Source organism: Ovis aries, chromosome 1 (assembly GCF_016772045.2).
Source record: "Ovis aries strain OAR_USU_Benz2616 breed Rambouillet chromosome 1, ARS-UI_Ramb_v3.0, whole genome shotgun sequence".
Taxonomy (NCBI): Eukaryota; Metazoa; Chordata; class Mammalia; order Artiodactyla; family Bovidae; genus Ovis; species Ovis aries.
In genome coordinates this window covers 113443230-113458403 of record NC_056054.1, presented here as the reverse complement: position 1 = coordinate 113458403, position 15174 = coordinate 113443230, and the positions used below count along the sequence as shown (strand labels likewise).

At 49.9% G+C, this 15174-nt stretch overlaps 1 protein-coding gene across 3 annotated transcripts in view; it reads left to right on the top strand.

Moving 5' to 3' along the window:
• Nucleotides 1-15174, top strand: part of OLFML2B (olfactomedin like 2B) — a 48439-nt gene that overhangs the window by 22195 nt on the left and 11070 nt on the right. Inside the window, exons 4-6 of one of the 3 annotated variants that reach the window (XM_004002705.6) lie at nt 2558-2734; nt 8851-9076; nt 10896-11447. In XM_004002705.6, the coding sequence (XP_004002754.1) occupies nt 2558-2734; nt 8851-9076; nt 10896-11447 (955 nt within the window). Of the gene's footprint in view, nt 1-2557; nt 2735-8844; nt 9077-10895; nt 11448-15174 lie in introns of all 3 variants that reach the window. The other 2 variants (XM_012185031.5, XM_012185028.5) reach the window with 2 other exon arrangements.

The following is a 15174-nucleotide window of genomic DNA, read 5'->3' as shown; positions in this document are numbered from 1 at the left end:
TTAGCATGTCCCATGAGCTTCCACATATGTTAACTCATTCTTCATTACAACCCACAGGGAGAGTGCTAGTGTTAACCCCGTTTTACAGATGGACAAATGAAGCTCAGGGAGCTTAAGTAATTTGCCCAAGATAACAGGTCCAGCAGTAGCACCATTGAAATGTAAGCTGGAAGGTTTCCTCCAGAATCCATGCTCTTAACCACTGCATTTGACTGACCCTGATAACACTTTTCAGGAACGATACACATCCAGTAAAGCCACTCATTCCGGGTACTCTTGAAACAACCTCCTCTCAAGGGCTTTCGCTCTCATACTTAGTTCTGTGATACTTAGGAAGGCCGACTTGGCTTTAGCCCCACAGAACACATTGAGCCTTTCCAGTGCTCAGAATTTGGCGTGTGCTGAAATGCTGTCAGAATGGCATGGCCAGTGGTCTGGAGCCTGGTTAGTTTTAACAAGCGCCTCGTGGGCTCCTCTGGGCAGCCCACGTAGAGCCACTGGAGCCGCAGTGTCTGGGTGTCACAGTCTGCCTATACGCCCCCTAGCTCTGAGCCACCGTGGCATCCCTCTAGGACAACAGCGGCATCTTACCAGACTGCCGACTGTGCCTGGCAGTGTCTGAGCTTTTGCACATCTTGTATCTGTCTGTCAAAGAAAGATGGAAAGTGTATACGTCCTCTGTGTTTACATGGTTACTTCCTCTATCATCCTCATAAACAGGGCCCAAAGGAGAACGTCACATCTAAAAATTCAGATGTTCATGGAAACTGTGGAATGGGAGCCAATGCTGGACAATATTAGATCTCAGTGCAGTAAACTTCTCTAAAAATAACTAGAGATGAAAGGGTACCTCTAAGTCTGTTGACAGCTGCCCAAGATTCAAATCCCATTCAGCCTCACCTTCTCCAGGATGCTGCCTCTGATGCCTCTCGTCCGCCCCTCCCTTTGAATGCCTCTGTGGCATTTACAGAACCTGACGTGGTTGGTTATCTTTTTCCTGCAGTGGGGACCCTGTCTTCCCCACTGCAGTTGTCCCCCATGGAACCCACCCCCACCTCCCATCCCAGGACAGGAACACCAGAAGAATTAAGAGGATTTCTTTCTGCCATACGGTACCCTAGACACACAGGAGGTACTTACCAGTGTTGGTTGATAGAAATGTAGCTTTGGTCCTTTCTGGTATGAAGTATATCTGGAACATGGGTAATTCGCCAAGTAGGGGTCATTTAGGGAAACATTTGATATGTAAATAGGAAAGTTTAAAGCCAGCCTATCAATTTCCTATGTAAATAATGCTTTTAAATGCGGGGGAGCCATAAAAAAAAGGGTGAAGGGGTTTCCCTCGTGGTCCAGTGGTTAAGAACACACCTGCCAGTGCTAGGTCACGGGTTTGATCCCTGGTCTGGGAAGATCCCACATGCTGTAAAGCAGTGAAGCCTGTGCACCGCAGCTGCTGAAGCCCGTGTGCCTAGAGCCCACGCTCTGCAGCAAGAGGAGCCCTGCGATGAGAAGCCTGTGCACCACGGCTAGAGTGGCCCCCACTCGCTGCAACTAGAGAAAGCCCAGCCACAGCAGCGGAAACCCAGCGCAGTCAAAAACAAGTCGACAAATATTTTTAAAGGGTGAAATGTTGCCATTTGCCGCAACGTGGATGCATCTAGAGAATATCAAACTAAGTCAGACAAAAACAAGTAGGACATGAAATCGCTTATATGTAGAATCTAAAAAACAATACAAAGGAATCTATATAAAAAACAGAAACAGATTCACAGACATACTAACCAAACTCATGTTTACCCAAGGGGAGAAGCAGAGGGGATAAATTAGGAATATGGGATTAACAGACACAAACTACTATACATGAAATAGAGAAGCAATAAGGATTTACTGCACAGCACAGGGAACTATAGTCAATATCTTGTAATAACCTGTAATGGAAAATAATCTGAAAAAAATGTGTATGTCTGTAACTGAATCACTTTGCTGTACGCCTGAAGCTAATACAATATTGTAAATCAACTAGAATTCAATTTTAAAAATATTTTTTTAAAGTGCTCAAAAGAATAGTTTGTGCTTATTAGAAAAGCAGATTAAGTAGATTTCTTTGACCACCTCTTTTAAAATTGCCTCGAAAATCCTTCTTTCATTAATTGAGCCATTGGTCCACATGTGGGGGGATGCAAGCAAATGGAATTCTTCTGTAATGTTACTCATCACTGGTAGGAGCATACTGTGTACACAGGATGGAAAAATAGCAGGTGTCCCAGTAGCTCGGGGACACGACAGTATTATTATTAGGAAAGCCGTGGTGGTATTGGGAAGCATTTCCAGTCGTGGACACACTGGAGCCAAGCTGCCCTGGAGATGCCACCTGAGTCCTAGCGCCGGTCCTCAACACAGGGCTGGACACTCCCGAGGGCCCCTGTGGTTTCTGGTTGGTTTCTCAACCTGCCTGTTGAGTCTCTGGGCTCTGAGCAGGAGGTGGCTGCCAGCTCCCTCCTGCTTGTCCTCAGAGCACTTTAAACAACTCCCTTTTAAAAATTTTCTCTCTTGCTAGGAAATATCTAAAAACCTCACCAAGGAAAATGAGCAGATCAGAGAGGACGTGGAAGAAATTCGAACTGAGATGAACAAGCGAGGCAAAGAGAACTGCTCCAAGAACATCCTGGACAGCATTCCGGACATCCGCTCGGCCCTGCAGAGGGACGCGGCTGCAGCCTACACCCACCCCGAGGTACAGCCCCAGCCTCCGGGGGGCTCTGACCATAGCCCTCCGGAAAGTGTATGCCCACCCCCTCGCAGGTGCATGGAGCCTTCGGACTCCAGCCTCCCACGGGCATGGTCTCATTCCATCTACTCAACCATCCCATTGGTCTGACGGGGCAGAAGTGGACCCCATCGCACTTTACACTGAAGCCCTGAGAGGTTCAGCCAGTGTTGAAGCCAGCACTCAGATCTGGGTATCCTGAGAATCGGGCCCTGGGTCTCCTGAGAATCGGGCCCTCTTTGTATTATACTTCATCCTGCCGTTTTGAACATCCCTTGCATTTATAAGTTAGGTGGCTTGTCTGGGACCATCCTAGTTTACTCCTGCTGTCCCGGCATGATCACTAATAACTCCTGTCACTCTCAGAAGAGTCCCAGTTTGGAAGCAGTCAGCTGTGTGGTCCTCCCTATTTGTTAGGGACTTTGTGATGTACTAGTACTTTCATCATCCATCACACCACATGGTCCTCACCCCAGCTCTGGAAGGCAGCTGAGGCCGACATCAGTACCCTCACTTTGCAGAAAAGGGAGCAGATCCAGGAACGGTCCCCATGGCTCAGCCGGGAAGTGGTGACAGGGGTCTCAAGTCTCTGCCTCTTCCCACTCAGCAGTGTCTGGGTTGGTGCGATGAAATGAAACACTACCTAATGTGATTTGGGTGATGCCAAAGAGCCTATTTGCTTAAAAATACCTCCCCATCTGATACCTGTTTCTTTTGGCTCTGCTTACCAAGTTATATTATGTGCCAACAGTTATATATATTATTATTTATGTGTTATCTCCTAAATTGCTGCCTGTGAAACCAGAGCTACCCCTAAAATAACGAAAGAGGAAACAGGTAAATTCTGGTAGCAGGACTTGCAGAGTGTGGATGCTATCAGCAAGGCAGGTCTGGATAAAGTGGTATGAAAGGGGTCCCTGGCCAACATGGAATAGCGACAGCTAAGAAACGTCATGCTTACTTTTCCTGGGCCACGGGTTGCTGGTGGACAGCAGAGAGTGGATTTCAGGTGACCCATTGCGGGATCCCCTCAGCCTGGGGCAGGCGGGCAGGGTGTGGGTTGAGAGGGTCTGGGACAGTGACAGCAGACCCCTGAACTTGTGGCTCTATGTGCTGTGACATTGAAAAGGGCTGGGAAGTGTAGCTGCAAAGGATTTGTTGCCTTGGTTGTTAAGAATCAGGGTAAGAGAGGAAGTAAGGTTAGGCCTGTGGGCTTGGAACTCTTGAGCAAAGAAATTCCCCCAAGTGGTGCCAAGCAGGCAGCAGCTGTGGGTTTGGGGAACCTCGGGCATGTGTTCCAAAGGCGGAAGAGCAGGCAGATTAGGACTTTGGAGACAAGAGGCCCTGAAGAGGGTCTGGTGCCTGCACCCCGCCCAATTTGTAACTTGAAATAAACCCATTTCCAAACCAGAAAATAAGTATAAGGAAGGCCAGTAATTTTCTGGCTTAGCCCATGATGACTCCATTGATGGTTTTTTGGAAATATCATATCTTCAAAAATTATTTTTATTCTCATTTTTGGGTGTTCTCGACACGCCAGTGACTGAGCGTATGTTTAGTCTGCTTGGTGGGTCACCCCTGAGCTAGTCTGAACTTGTAAACCAAAGAGCCAGAGGACATTTGCACTTTAACGGAAACTGGAGGCGCCCTGGGTTCATCAGACCTGGGGCCCAGTGGCTCCTATCACCGCCCGTGTGGCATCATCTGCCGGTCCAGCCGCTCAGTGGAATCAGGCGCTCCCTGACTTCAGTCCTCTCTGGCTCCAATTTCCCAGTCGGCTGAGCTTGAGAATTCCATCAGTTGTCGTGATGACACATTATGTGGTATGTTCAGGAGCCCAGCTCAGATTTCCTGAGGGTAAACAGCAAACCAAATCAAACACACCAAACTCTTTTTCTCCTTGCTCAGCAAACCTTGCTCCTTCCTGAAATCCCCATTCACACACTGCTGAGGTTAGCACAATCCACCCAAACCAGGGTAGTGGTGGGGGTAGCCAGGGCCAGGGCAGGACCAGAAAGAGGGGCGAGGTGAAGGAGACAAGGCTAGAATCTTCCTCTCCCTTTTCCTGTCTCTTTAGTGAGCCCCGTGTTGAAAAGGGGGTAAAGAGGGGTGTCTGGGTTTGGTTGTTATTTTCAAGGTTTTTATGGACTATGTCAGGGTTTTTTGGAATGGTGAATGGCACTTTGTTGGAGGTGTCTTTCCAAGAAGGTCCATGCCTGGAGGGTTGGTAGGGGGCTCTGGGGGCTGGGTGGAGAGGTCAGGGTGGGATTGGAAACATGGGACACCAGGAGTTGAAGTCATACAACAGTTTAACAGAGAGAGGAAACCAAAACTTGGGGGCTGCTGCTGCCCCGTGCAGCCTGTCGCCAGCGAATCCAAGGAAATTATATGTTCTCTGGCAGAGGCTGTCCACGGTCTTGCTCCATCTCCTTGGCTGGGAGAGGGAACTGCAGTTCCCGCTCATCCCTAAAAGTCTGGAATTAGAGACAGTTCCTGGGGTTTGCCACGAAGAAATGACAACTTGCTTTTGCAATGCAGAGGGAAACCAAGGTCTGGCAATTAGATGGCCTGTGGCGTCTGAGTTGAGGACTGGGGCCTCTTGTCAGCCTCCCAGGCAGCTCTTTCCTATGGGAAATGAGGAATCCCCAAGTCTTCTGGACACCAGCCAGACCACGGCCCTGAGGACTTTTTGGATGGCAGATGAGTTAGTCCTGTGGTGACAGCTGAGCACAGTGTAGCTATATCAAGGTGGATCACAGGCTCTGAAGGCAGGCAGCCCTGGGTTATTTAATAGCCTTATGACTTAATAAGGAGCAGGAAATGGCAACTCACTCCAGTATTCTTGCCTGGAGAATCCCACAGACAGAGGAGCCAGGAGGGCTACCGTCCAATAGGGTTGCAGAGTCAGACATGACTGAAGTGACTTAGCGTGCACATACATGACTTAATAAGTGCTCTCTCACTTAATTGACTACCTGTCAACCAGATTGCTGAATGACTCTGAACCTCTCTTTACTCATCTGTAAAACGTGGATAATAGTATCTGTCTTGCCTCATTGTTTTACAGGTTAAAAGGAATATGAAGGGACACGTCTGCCCATAATAGTTGTTCAGTAAAATGCCACCACCAGCAGCCAAGTATTCCCTGCACTTCTAGTGGCGATCACCTCCCCAGCAAACCATGGGCAGTGGGGGAGGGGCAGTTAGCGGGAGTGAGGGCTGCCCAGGGCACACGTCTGCCTGCTTCTTCTGGGCAGCTCTCTGGCCCCGGCAAGGGGAGGCTGCTGGAAAGTGTCCCCTGTTCTCCAGGAGTGGGTCAGCATGGGGAGTGAAGAACACATGTTTAGGAGCTTCCCTGTCTGCAGTGCCATCTGGATAAAGTCTTTTGTCACGGGAAAACCAGTACAGACCCAGGGTGTGGTGGGGAATGAGGACTCCAGATTTTCTCCAGGCCAGATTTTAAAGGTCAGAACAAGAATCTGATTTGCTTCTTCCTAGGCAGAATGAAAAAGTTGTCTTGACAGCTGGATCCCTGACAGCTGACGTTCAGGGAGCTCAAAGGTCCTGCTCTGCCTCTCAGGACTGAGCATCAAAGGGACAGAGGTTTTGTTTCCAAGTGGGCTCTGCTCTCTGGGCAGATTTCACCGAGGATTTAAGGGAGCTCACCCACCTCCTCCTGGCAAGAAGAGGAGCTTTCAGGGCTTAGGTGACTACAAAGAGTGACCTCTTCATAATTCAGCCGTTCAAAGTCCTCATGAGAGCAGAGGTGGGCCACACCTCCCGTGGTCCACGCTTGCTTTACTGATGGAGCCACTGGCCCTGTCTGGTGGCTCTGCACTGGAGCACAGCCAGCTCACAGGCCCTGTGCCCAAGCCCGTTTGTTTTCAAAAATGGGCCGTTGTGATCCTGGGTGAGGGACTATGACTGGATGGACCAAGGCAGTGCCCAGGGACTCTGCCGCACTGTGGATGCAAGAGGTCAGAGCCCAGGATGAATGGACAGGACGGTCCTTCTGTGTGACCGTAATCATCGCAGAGGCCTTTTTTTGGTACCATCATGATGCCCAGGTCATAGGCTACCTACTTTAAAGCATCATTTGATTTGACAAAAATCCCAGTGGCAGTCACAAGTGTAGACAGTTCTTTGGGATTTGTTATGATTCAGAAATTCAGTTTAACAAATATTAAGGTACATATATTCAGGGGAATCAGAGATGGACAAGAGATTGTCTCTGCTCTTCCAATTGCTCATAGTTTATAGAGACAATGTTCTTAAGAAATTCCTGTGGAAGGTGGGATGGGAGAGGTGTTATAATACTATAGAGTTTTATCCATTAGGAGTTGTGTTCAGCTTTGAGTAAGAGACCAAAATATTGTGCATTAAACAATATAGGGGTTTGTTGTTCTGTTATGTAAAAGAGTTCTGGAGGCAGGTGGCCCAGGGCTGGTATAGTTAGCTGTGAGATGTCATTGGTGATGTCCATCTTGAAAAATCCCCTCGTGGTCACAAGATGACTGCTCAGCTCCAGCCATCCTGCCCACATTCTCCTGGCTAAAGAAATGAGGAAAAGTGCAAACGATGTCTTCCAGCTGAGTCAGCCCCATGTTTTAAGGAACTTTTCCAAAAGCTCTTCCCACCAACTTCTACTTCTACTTTAATAGCCAGAACTTAGTCCCAGGACCACTCCCACAAAACCAGTTTCTCATTAAGTTAGGAAAAGGAAGCAGGGTGTTTGGATAGTCACTTAGAAGTTTCTGCTGCAAAGTGAGGATTGGGAAAGATTAATTCTAAATGAAAAGGTTTAGGAGTATTTCCTTGGGGTCCTGAGATTTTAACCAGGCCTTAAAAAGTGGGTAGATTTCAATAAATGGCTATATGGGGGGAAGGGAGTGGCCTTCCAGACAGAGAAAACAATCTGAGCAAAGACCCAGCAGTTTGGGAGAGCCAAGCAGTTCAGGAGTCACCCAAGTGCCTGGAATACCAAGGGTGGGGAGCCTGGGGGTGGAGCAAGAGAGAAGAAGGCTGAGCTGGGTCAAGTCGCTTTGAGTTCTCAGTGCCAGGTCAAGGACTTTGGACTTTATTCTGCATTAGGGAGGGCTTGGGGCAGTTTGTTCCAACAGCACAAGGAAAAGCAGTCATGCCTTATCCTGAGGTGTGCATCTTAGCCCTCAGCCTTCTTATGCCAGGATTCCCTGGTGGCTCAGATGGTAAGGAATCTGCCTACAATGAAGGAGACCCAGGTTCCATCCCTGGGTCGGGAAGATCCCCTGGAAAAGGGAATGGCAACCCACTCTAGTAATCTTGCCTGGAAAATCCCATGGACAGAAAAGCCTGGCGGGCTACAGTTTATGGGGTCACAAAGAGTCAGACACGACTGCATGACTAACACACTTCATGTTCCAACCACATAGATTTCATTACAAACAACTGCATGAGATCTGAGGCACCCAGCATCTCTAGGCCAGAGCTGAGAGGACAGCTGCACTCTCTGGGAAGTATAGCATGGAGGTTAAAGTCAGAGTCTAGAGTCAGACTGCTGCTGCTGCTGCTGCTAAGTCGCTTCAGTCGTGTCCGACTCTGTGCGACCCCACAGACGGCAGCCCACCAGGCTCTGCCATCCCTGGGATTCTCTAGGCAGGAACACTGGAGTGGGCTGCCATTTCCTTCTCAATGCAGGAAAGTGAAAAGTGAAAGGGAAGTCGCTCAGTTGTGTCCGACTCTTAGCAACCCCATGGACTGCAGCCCACCAGGCTCCTCTGTCCGTGGGGTTTTCCAGGCAAGAGTACTGGAGTGGGTGCCATTGCCTGGGTTCAAATCCTGCCTCTACCACTTACCTGCTGTGGGACCTTGGGTGATTTACATAACCTCCCTGTGCCTCAGTTTTCCAATTTGTAAATGGGAATGATTAAAAATGGTTCATCCTTTATGGGGCTGACAAGAAGATGAACAGTGCCTGGCTTAGGAAGTGCTTTTAGGATTAGCTGTTGTGACTAGGATGGCCTTGACTCTAGCATTGCCTCTGCCTGACCCCTGCCTGTCTGACCAGTAGCCTGACCTTCCCTTGTGTCCCCTCTGAGGAGCAGTATGAAGAGAGGTTTCTGCAGGAAGAAACCGTGTCCCAACAGATCAAATCCATCAAGCTCCTGCAGACGCGGCCACTGGCTCCGCCAGAGGTGGTGAAGCCACAGCGACCCCTGCAGAGACAGGTCCACCTGAGGGGCCGGCCAGCCTCCAGGCCTACCGTAATCCGGGGCATCACCTACTACAAAGCCAAGGACCCTGAGGAAGAGAATGACATCGAAGAGCATCGTGAGTTGGGGTCAGCAGGGCGGCCCCCCAGAGGCAGGGCAGGGAGGGAGTCACCATTTGGACTCTGGAGGGGCATTTCCCGCGAGCCACACCCGCCTTCGGCAGTTTGGTTACTACTATGGCCCCGCAAGAGCCAGCCTGGTTACCTGAGAATTACCTGCAGTTACAAATTATCCAGAGTCCTTCCTGCCTTTCCTCACAGCTTGCTGAGCACCCTGGGGCAAGTCACTTGCCTTCTCTGGGCCTGCAGAGGACCACAAGGCGGAGTGTGGCTGAGCCGGAAGGGGCCTCAGTGCCCCCGTTCTCAAATGCACACACTGAGGCATGGAGGGGTGACCCACTCAGAGACACACAGTGGCCTCTCCCGCCTGCTCTTTCTCGGGGGACCCTGGGCTTCCTGACCGAGACTGTAGCACCTACCCTTTCACTCTTTCCTTCTCACTCTTTCACAGAAAATAGATACTCCTTTTCACCTCATCTTCATCTTGTTTCCCCTACACTTCCTCTTCCTGGGCTCTTCCCTGCCACCGGCCCCTCCTTTTCGTCTGTCTGTCCCTGCCCAGCACCCAGGAGGCCCAGCTCTTCCCTCTCCCTGCTATGCTGCTTCCTCCCATCCGGTCCCCCTCAGCTGCCTCCTGATAGATTCTGCTCCCCTAGTCGCTGGCATAATCAGTTTGCCCATTTTTAACTGTGTAACATTTTAATTTATTGATTTGTGGGGTTCCCTGGTGGTCTAGTGGTTAGGATTTGGAGCGTTCACTCCTGTGGCCCAGGTTCAATCCCTTGTCAGGGAACGGAGATCCCACAAGCCACTCAACATGGCCAAAATAAATAATGGATTTGTGGGGTTTTTATATTCTGGGACAAATCCTTTGTATTGCAGATACTAATATTTTATTCTGCCCATGGCTTGTATCTTTAGTTCTTTAATGATGTTTTTGATGAGCAGATAAAATCCAGTTGACCAATTATGTCTTTTGTGGTTAGACCTCTTTGTGTCCTAAGAAAACACTCCATCTTAGTATTCCTTTTCTGCTCAAAACCCTGCAGACTCCCCCATTTCACGCAGGATAAAAACTGAAGTCCAAACACAGCAGCCAAGCCCTCCATGACCTGGCTGTGTTCCCTCTGACCTCTGCCCACCTCACTGCTCCTCAGCCTCAGCAGCTGTGTTCCGGCCCCAGGGCCTTTGCACTGCTGCTGTTTCTCCCTAGAATACTCCTCCCCTGTCACCTGCTTGGTTACCTCCCACACTCCTTCAAGCCTCTGCTCCTCTCCCCATCCCACTGAGTCTCATCTTGACCACTTATCCATGACTGCAAGTTTCCCATCCCCCCACTTCCGCTCACCCTACTAGACCTTTCCTCATAACACCTTCAAGGAGACAGTCTGTCTAATGTTTGGCGATTCCACCATTAGACAGAAGCTCCGTGAAGGCTCGCTGCTGTACGTGCTCCATTGATAACTACTGAGTGAGTGACTAACTTCCTCCCAGGTTTTGTAGCCCTTGGCTGTGGTCCCTGGGTGGTGGGTGGAGGCAGACTGTTCAGAGAGACCCTCCAGGAAATGCTTCCATATGTGCTCCTGTCACCTTCTTCTTCTAGATCCCACCTGGGCTCCACTTTGAAACAGGGTATCCTATGGCCGGTTCATGATGTACGGCAAAAGCCATCACAATATTGTAAAGTAATTATCCTCAATTAAAATTAATTAATTAATTTAAAAAATAAAAAAATAATAAATCAGGGTATCATTAATCTGCCACATACCACATGGTGCTGACTCCTGAGTCACAAAGGCACCTGTGTTTGTTTCCCAGAAGACGAATTTTTCAGTGGTGAACACGGAATGGATTTGCTGATTGAAGATCAGCTTCTGAGACACAACCAGCTGCTGACCAGCACCACCCGGAGGCCAGCAGCCACCGGGCACAGTGCCGCTGTGACAGCTGATGCTGGCACCACCAGTGCTGGCCCTCCGACCACAGCCCTGCCCTCCGCCCGGCCGCCGGCCTCCACCTCAGCTCCCAGCGCCCCTGACCCTACGGTCTCCGCCTCAGTCGAACAATTCTCAACACCGCTCCCGACGACCTCAGCGTCTCCAGATCCCACGGGGGAGGCAGTCCCTACACCTTTTACTCAGGTACCAGCCACCACCGTGGCCCGCACAGCCACCCAGCGACCACCAGCCTCAGCTCCTCCGTCAGTGGCCCCTGAGGATGCGTTTGCAGAGGCGACGCACGCAGCCCCAGTGCCTCTGCCTCCAGCCAGGACAGATTCACCAGGGAAAGACTCTACTGCCGTGCAGGGCACCGTGCCCCCTGGCCCCACCCTGAGCCCCGAGGAAGAAGATGACATACGGAACGTCATAGGTGAGTCCGCTCCACCTGGCTTGGGTCTCCTGCTCAAGTCAAAGGCTGAGCCTGGAAATAGCTTGAAAGGAGAGGGGGGAGTCAGATGCTCCAACCGCTTCATAAAGAAAGGCAAGTGGAGTTACGCCTTGGGCAATGATCAGTTTTAACATCTAGGGTCTATATTCAAAATGTGCCATTTTATAAACATTTGTCAAATGCTGGTGCACTAGGCTTTGTGATGGGTGTTGGATATTTGGTTGTTTGGTGATGACTACATTTTCTGCAGGATGTTTACCAGGCCATGAACTAACAAGAGATTCTTATGTGTGTGTAGGCAGGGGGATCCCAGAGTATTAGAGGACGGATCAGGGAAATAGTGAGCCCCAGGGAACAAATCTCATTAGCCCCTGGCCTTAGAAAGCATGGGAACATCATGGCATCGTGTGATAAGTGACGTCACAGGGGAGTGGAGAGACAAGGGCAGAGGGAGCAGCAGGTTGCCTGGCAGCTAAGAAGGCTGGGAAAGCTTTTCTAAGAAGGTATCCTTTGAGCTGAGTTTTGAAGGATCAACAGGAGTTTGCTAAGTGGAAAAGGAAAGTCTTCTGACTGGGTAGGTCTAACTGAACAGGGTGTGTTCCAGAAACAGAGAATATAGCCTGTTCTGTGCCTGGGCGCTCCATGGCCGTAAGATGACTCTGAGAACAGTGAAACGTGAACGTGTGTGTGTGTGTGTGTTTCTGTGGGTGGGGATGGGGGGAAGGGGTGCAACTAGGAAAGGAAGTGGGACTTGGCCACTGATGGCTTTTTCAAAAAGACTTAAACGTTCATTAAGTCACCATCAATACTGATTGAAAAATAACACTGCTGCTAAGTCGCTTCAGTCGTGTCCGACTCTGTGTGTCCCCACAGACGACAGCCCATCAGGCTTCACTGTCCCTGGGATCCTCCAGGCAAGAACACTGGAGTGGGTTGCCATTTCCTTCTCCAGTGCATGAAAGTGAAAAGTGAAAGTGAAGTTGCTCAGTCGTGTCCGACTCTTCGCGACCCCATGGACTGCAGCCTACCAGGCTCCTCCGTCCATGGGGTTTTCCAGGCAAGAGTGCTGGAGTGGGGTGCCATTGCCTTCTCCGAATGAATAGTAATTTCATTAAAAATAACTTAATTTGACAGAGATGCGATTTGCATTTATACCTTTCTTTCCCTTCCCATTTTCAGCCCCCTTGGCAGCCTCTTTCCCAGTTCCTCCTCAGGATGAGGTGCCAGCCATGCCAGACAGATGTTGGTAGGAGCACCTACCAGCCGCCAGACGCCTGGTTGTAGCCTAGTCCCTGCTGCAGAGAGCTGTGTGACCTTGGCCAAATCTCTGCCCTTCTGGGGGTCTCATAAATTAGAAATTTACTAAAGATTGCTGCCTCAATTGGGAATCCTGGATAGCTCAGTTGGTGAAGAACCCACCTGTAATGCAGGGGACTCCAGTTTGATTCCTGGGTCGGGAAGATCTGCTGGAGAAGGGATAGGCTACCCTCTCCAGTATTCTTGGGCTTCCACTGTAGCTCGTTATATCCTGTAGTAAGTGTATCAGGCTGTGATATAGCATGGAATTCTTATTGGGTGAAAAAAAAATCCCAGAGTAATAACAAGGTCCAGTCACATGGAGGGCAAAATCTCATGAACCTTGGCCAGGAGGAAGCTAAGCAAGAAGACAGTTCTAGAGCCACAGAGGTTGGGGTGGGAGGAAAGAATGTTTTTCTTTTCTTCCCTTTCACTGTCACGGTGGGAGCAAGCTGACCCCAGAATAGAAGATCCATTTCTCACCGTATGGAGAATCAGCTCTGAAGCTGTGGGTCTTGCTCAATTTCTGCAGAATGCCCCGGGGTCCGAGCAAAGGGTCCATTTCCACACTGGCTCTGGGCAGCCTTGACCTTGCTCATGGGCCCACAGACCCTGAGCCCAGGACCCCATCTCCCCATTGCCACGGGTGTGCACTCCCCAGGGCCCCCGCACGTCTACCACTCGGGTGACAGGGGCAGTTCCTCCAGAAACTTAGCCAGCTGCCCACCACTGTCCCCCCACAGACTGGTGGAGTACAGGCAGCAGGCAGGTCCACACTCCTTGTATGTCCCCAGGGATGGTGCTTGCCCGGCTGGAAATGCTTTCCTTGGTGACTTCCTAGCCAGTAGGAGAGGGGCTTCCCTGGAGGCTCAGGTAGTAAAGAGTCTGCCTGTAATGCAAGAGACCTGAGTTCGATCCCTGGGATGGGAAGATCCCCTGGAGAAGGGCATGGCTACCCACTCCAGTATCCTTGCCTGGAGAATGCCATGGACAGACGAGCCTGATGGGCCACAGTCCTTAGGGTTGCAGAGTCAGACACGACTAAGCTACTCGCACTTTCACTTTCAGCCGATGAGTTCTCCACTGTCTCCACAACCCGCCTGCCTCCCCTGGGTGTCGCCCGCCCCCGTGCTTTTCCAACGTGCATCTTTCTGGAGTTCTTAGGTCTCAGGACTCCGCCTCCTTCGTTAGCCTGACTGAGATGCTGGTGCCCAGACAAGAGAAACCCTGTGTCCCGACAGTTGTTTGCCTGGCAGAGGAGCAGGAGGCGGGATACACTTTCTCTTGTGGTGCAATATTCTGTTCGACCAGAATCACGTTGTCACAGAGGGGCTTCCCTGGGGGCTCAGCAGTAGAGAACCCGCTTGCCAATGCAGGAGACACAGGAGACAATCCCTGGGTCGGGAAGATCCCCTGGGGAAGGAAATGGCAACCCACTCCAGTATTCTTGCCTGGGGACTTCCACGGACAGAGGAGCCTGGCGGACTAGAGTCCATGGGGTGGCGAAGGAGTCGGACACAACTGAGCCACTATACAGCAGAGGACGTCAGCTTCTGCTTAAAGACTGGCCTGGGGGATTTTCCAAAAGAGCTGGGGTTCTTTTTTCCTCATTTTTATTTTATATTGGAATACAGTTGATTAACAATGTTATGTTAGTTTCCGGTGTGCAGCAAAGTGATTCATTTATACAAGTATCGATACCAATTCGTACTCAAACTCTTTTCCCATTTAGGTTCTTACAGAATATTGAGCAGAGTTCCCTGTACCATATATACAGTAGGTCCTTGTTAGTTATCTGTTTTAAATACAGAAGTGTGTAAACGTCCCATACTCCCTAATTGTCCCTTCCCCTCAACCTTTCCCCTGATAATTATAAACTCATTCTCTGTGACTCTGTTTCTGTTTTGTAAATAAGCTCATTTGTATCATTTTGTTTTAGATTTCGATATTTGTCTCTCTCTGACTTATTTCACTTCGTATGGTAAACTCCAGGTCCATCCATGTTGCTGCAAATGGCATTATTTCATTCTTTTTACCAGCTGAGTATTATTCCATAGTATGTATGGGCCACATCTACTTTATCCATCTGTCTTACACAGAGGATGTCAGCTTCTGCTTAAAGACTGGCCTGTAGGGTTTTTTCCAGAAGATCTGGGATTCTTGCCTCTTGTATCTACTGAGGTAAAAAACACAGGGACACAGACACAGATATAAGTGCTTCTTCAAACGCCAACGGATGAAAAGAGCAGGTGGCACAGAGAGAAGGCAGGTGGAGTCTTGGCAGGTTTTCTCAGGAATCATTTCCAATCATGTATTGCTGCCACATGCTTCTCTCAGACTGCTGTTAGTGTGGATGGGATTTCTTTTCTGGAACCTTCTTAGCACACTTCCTGCCTGCCTGTGCCTGGCCAAG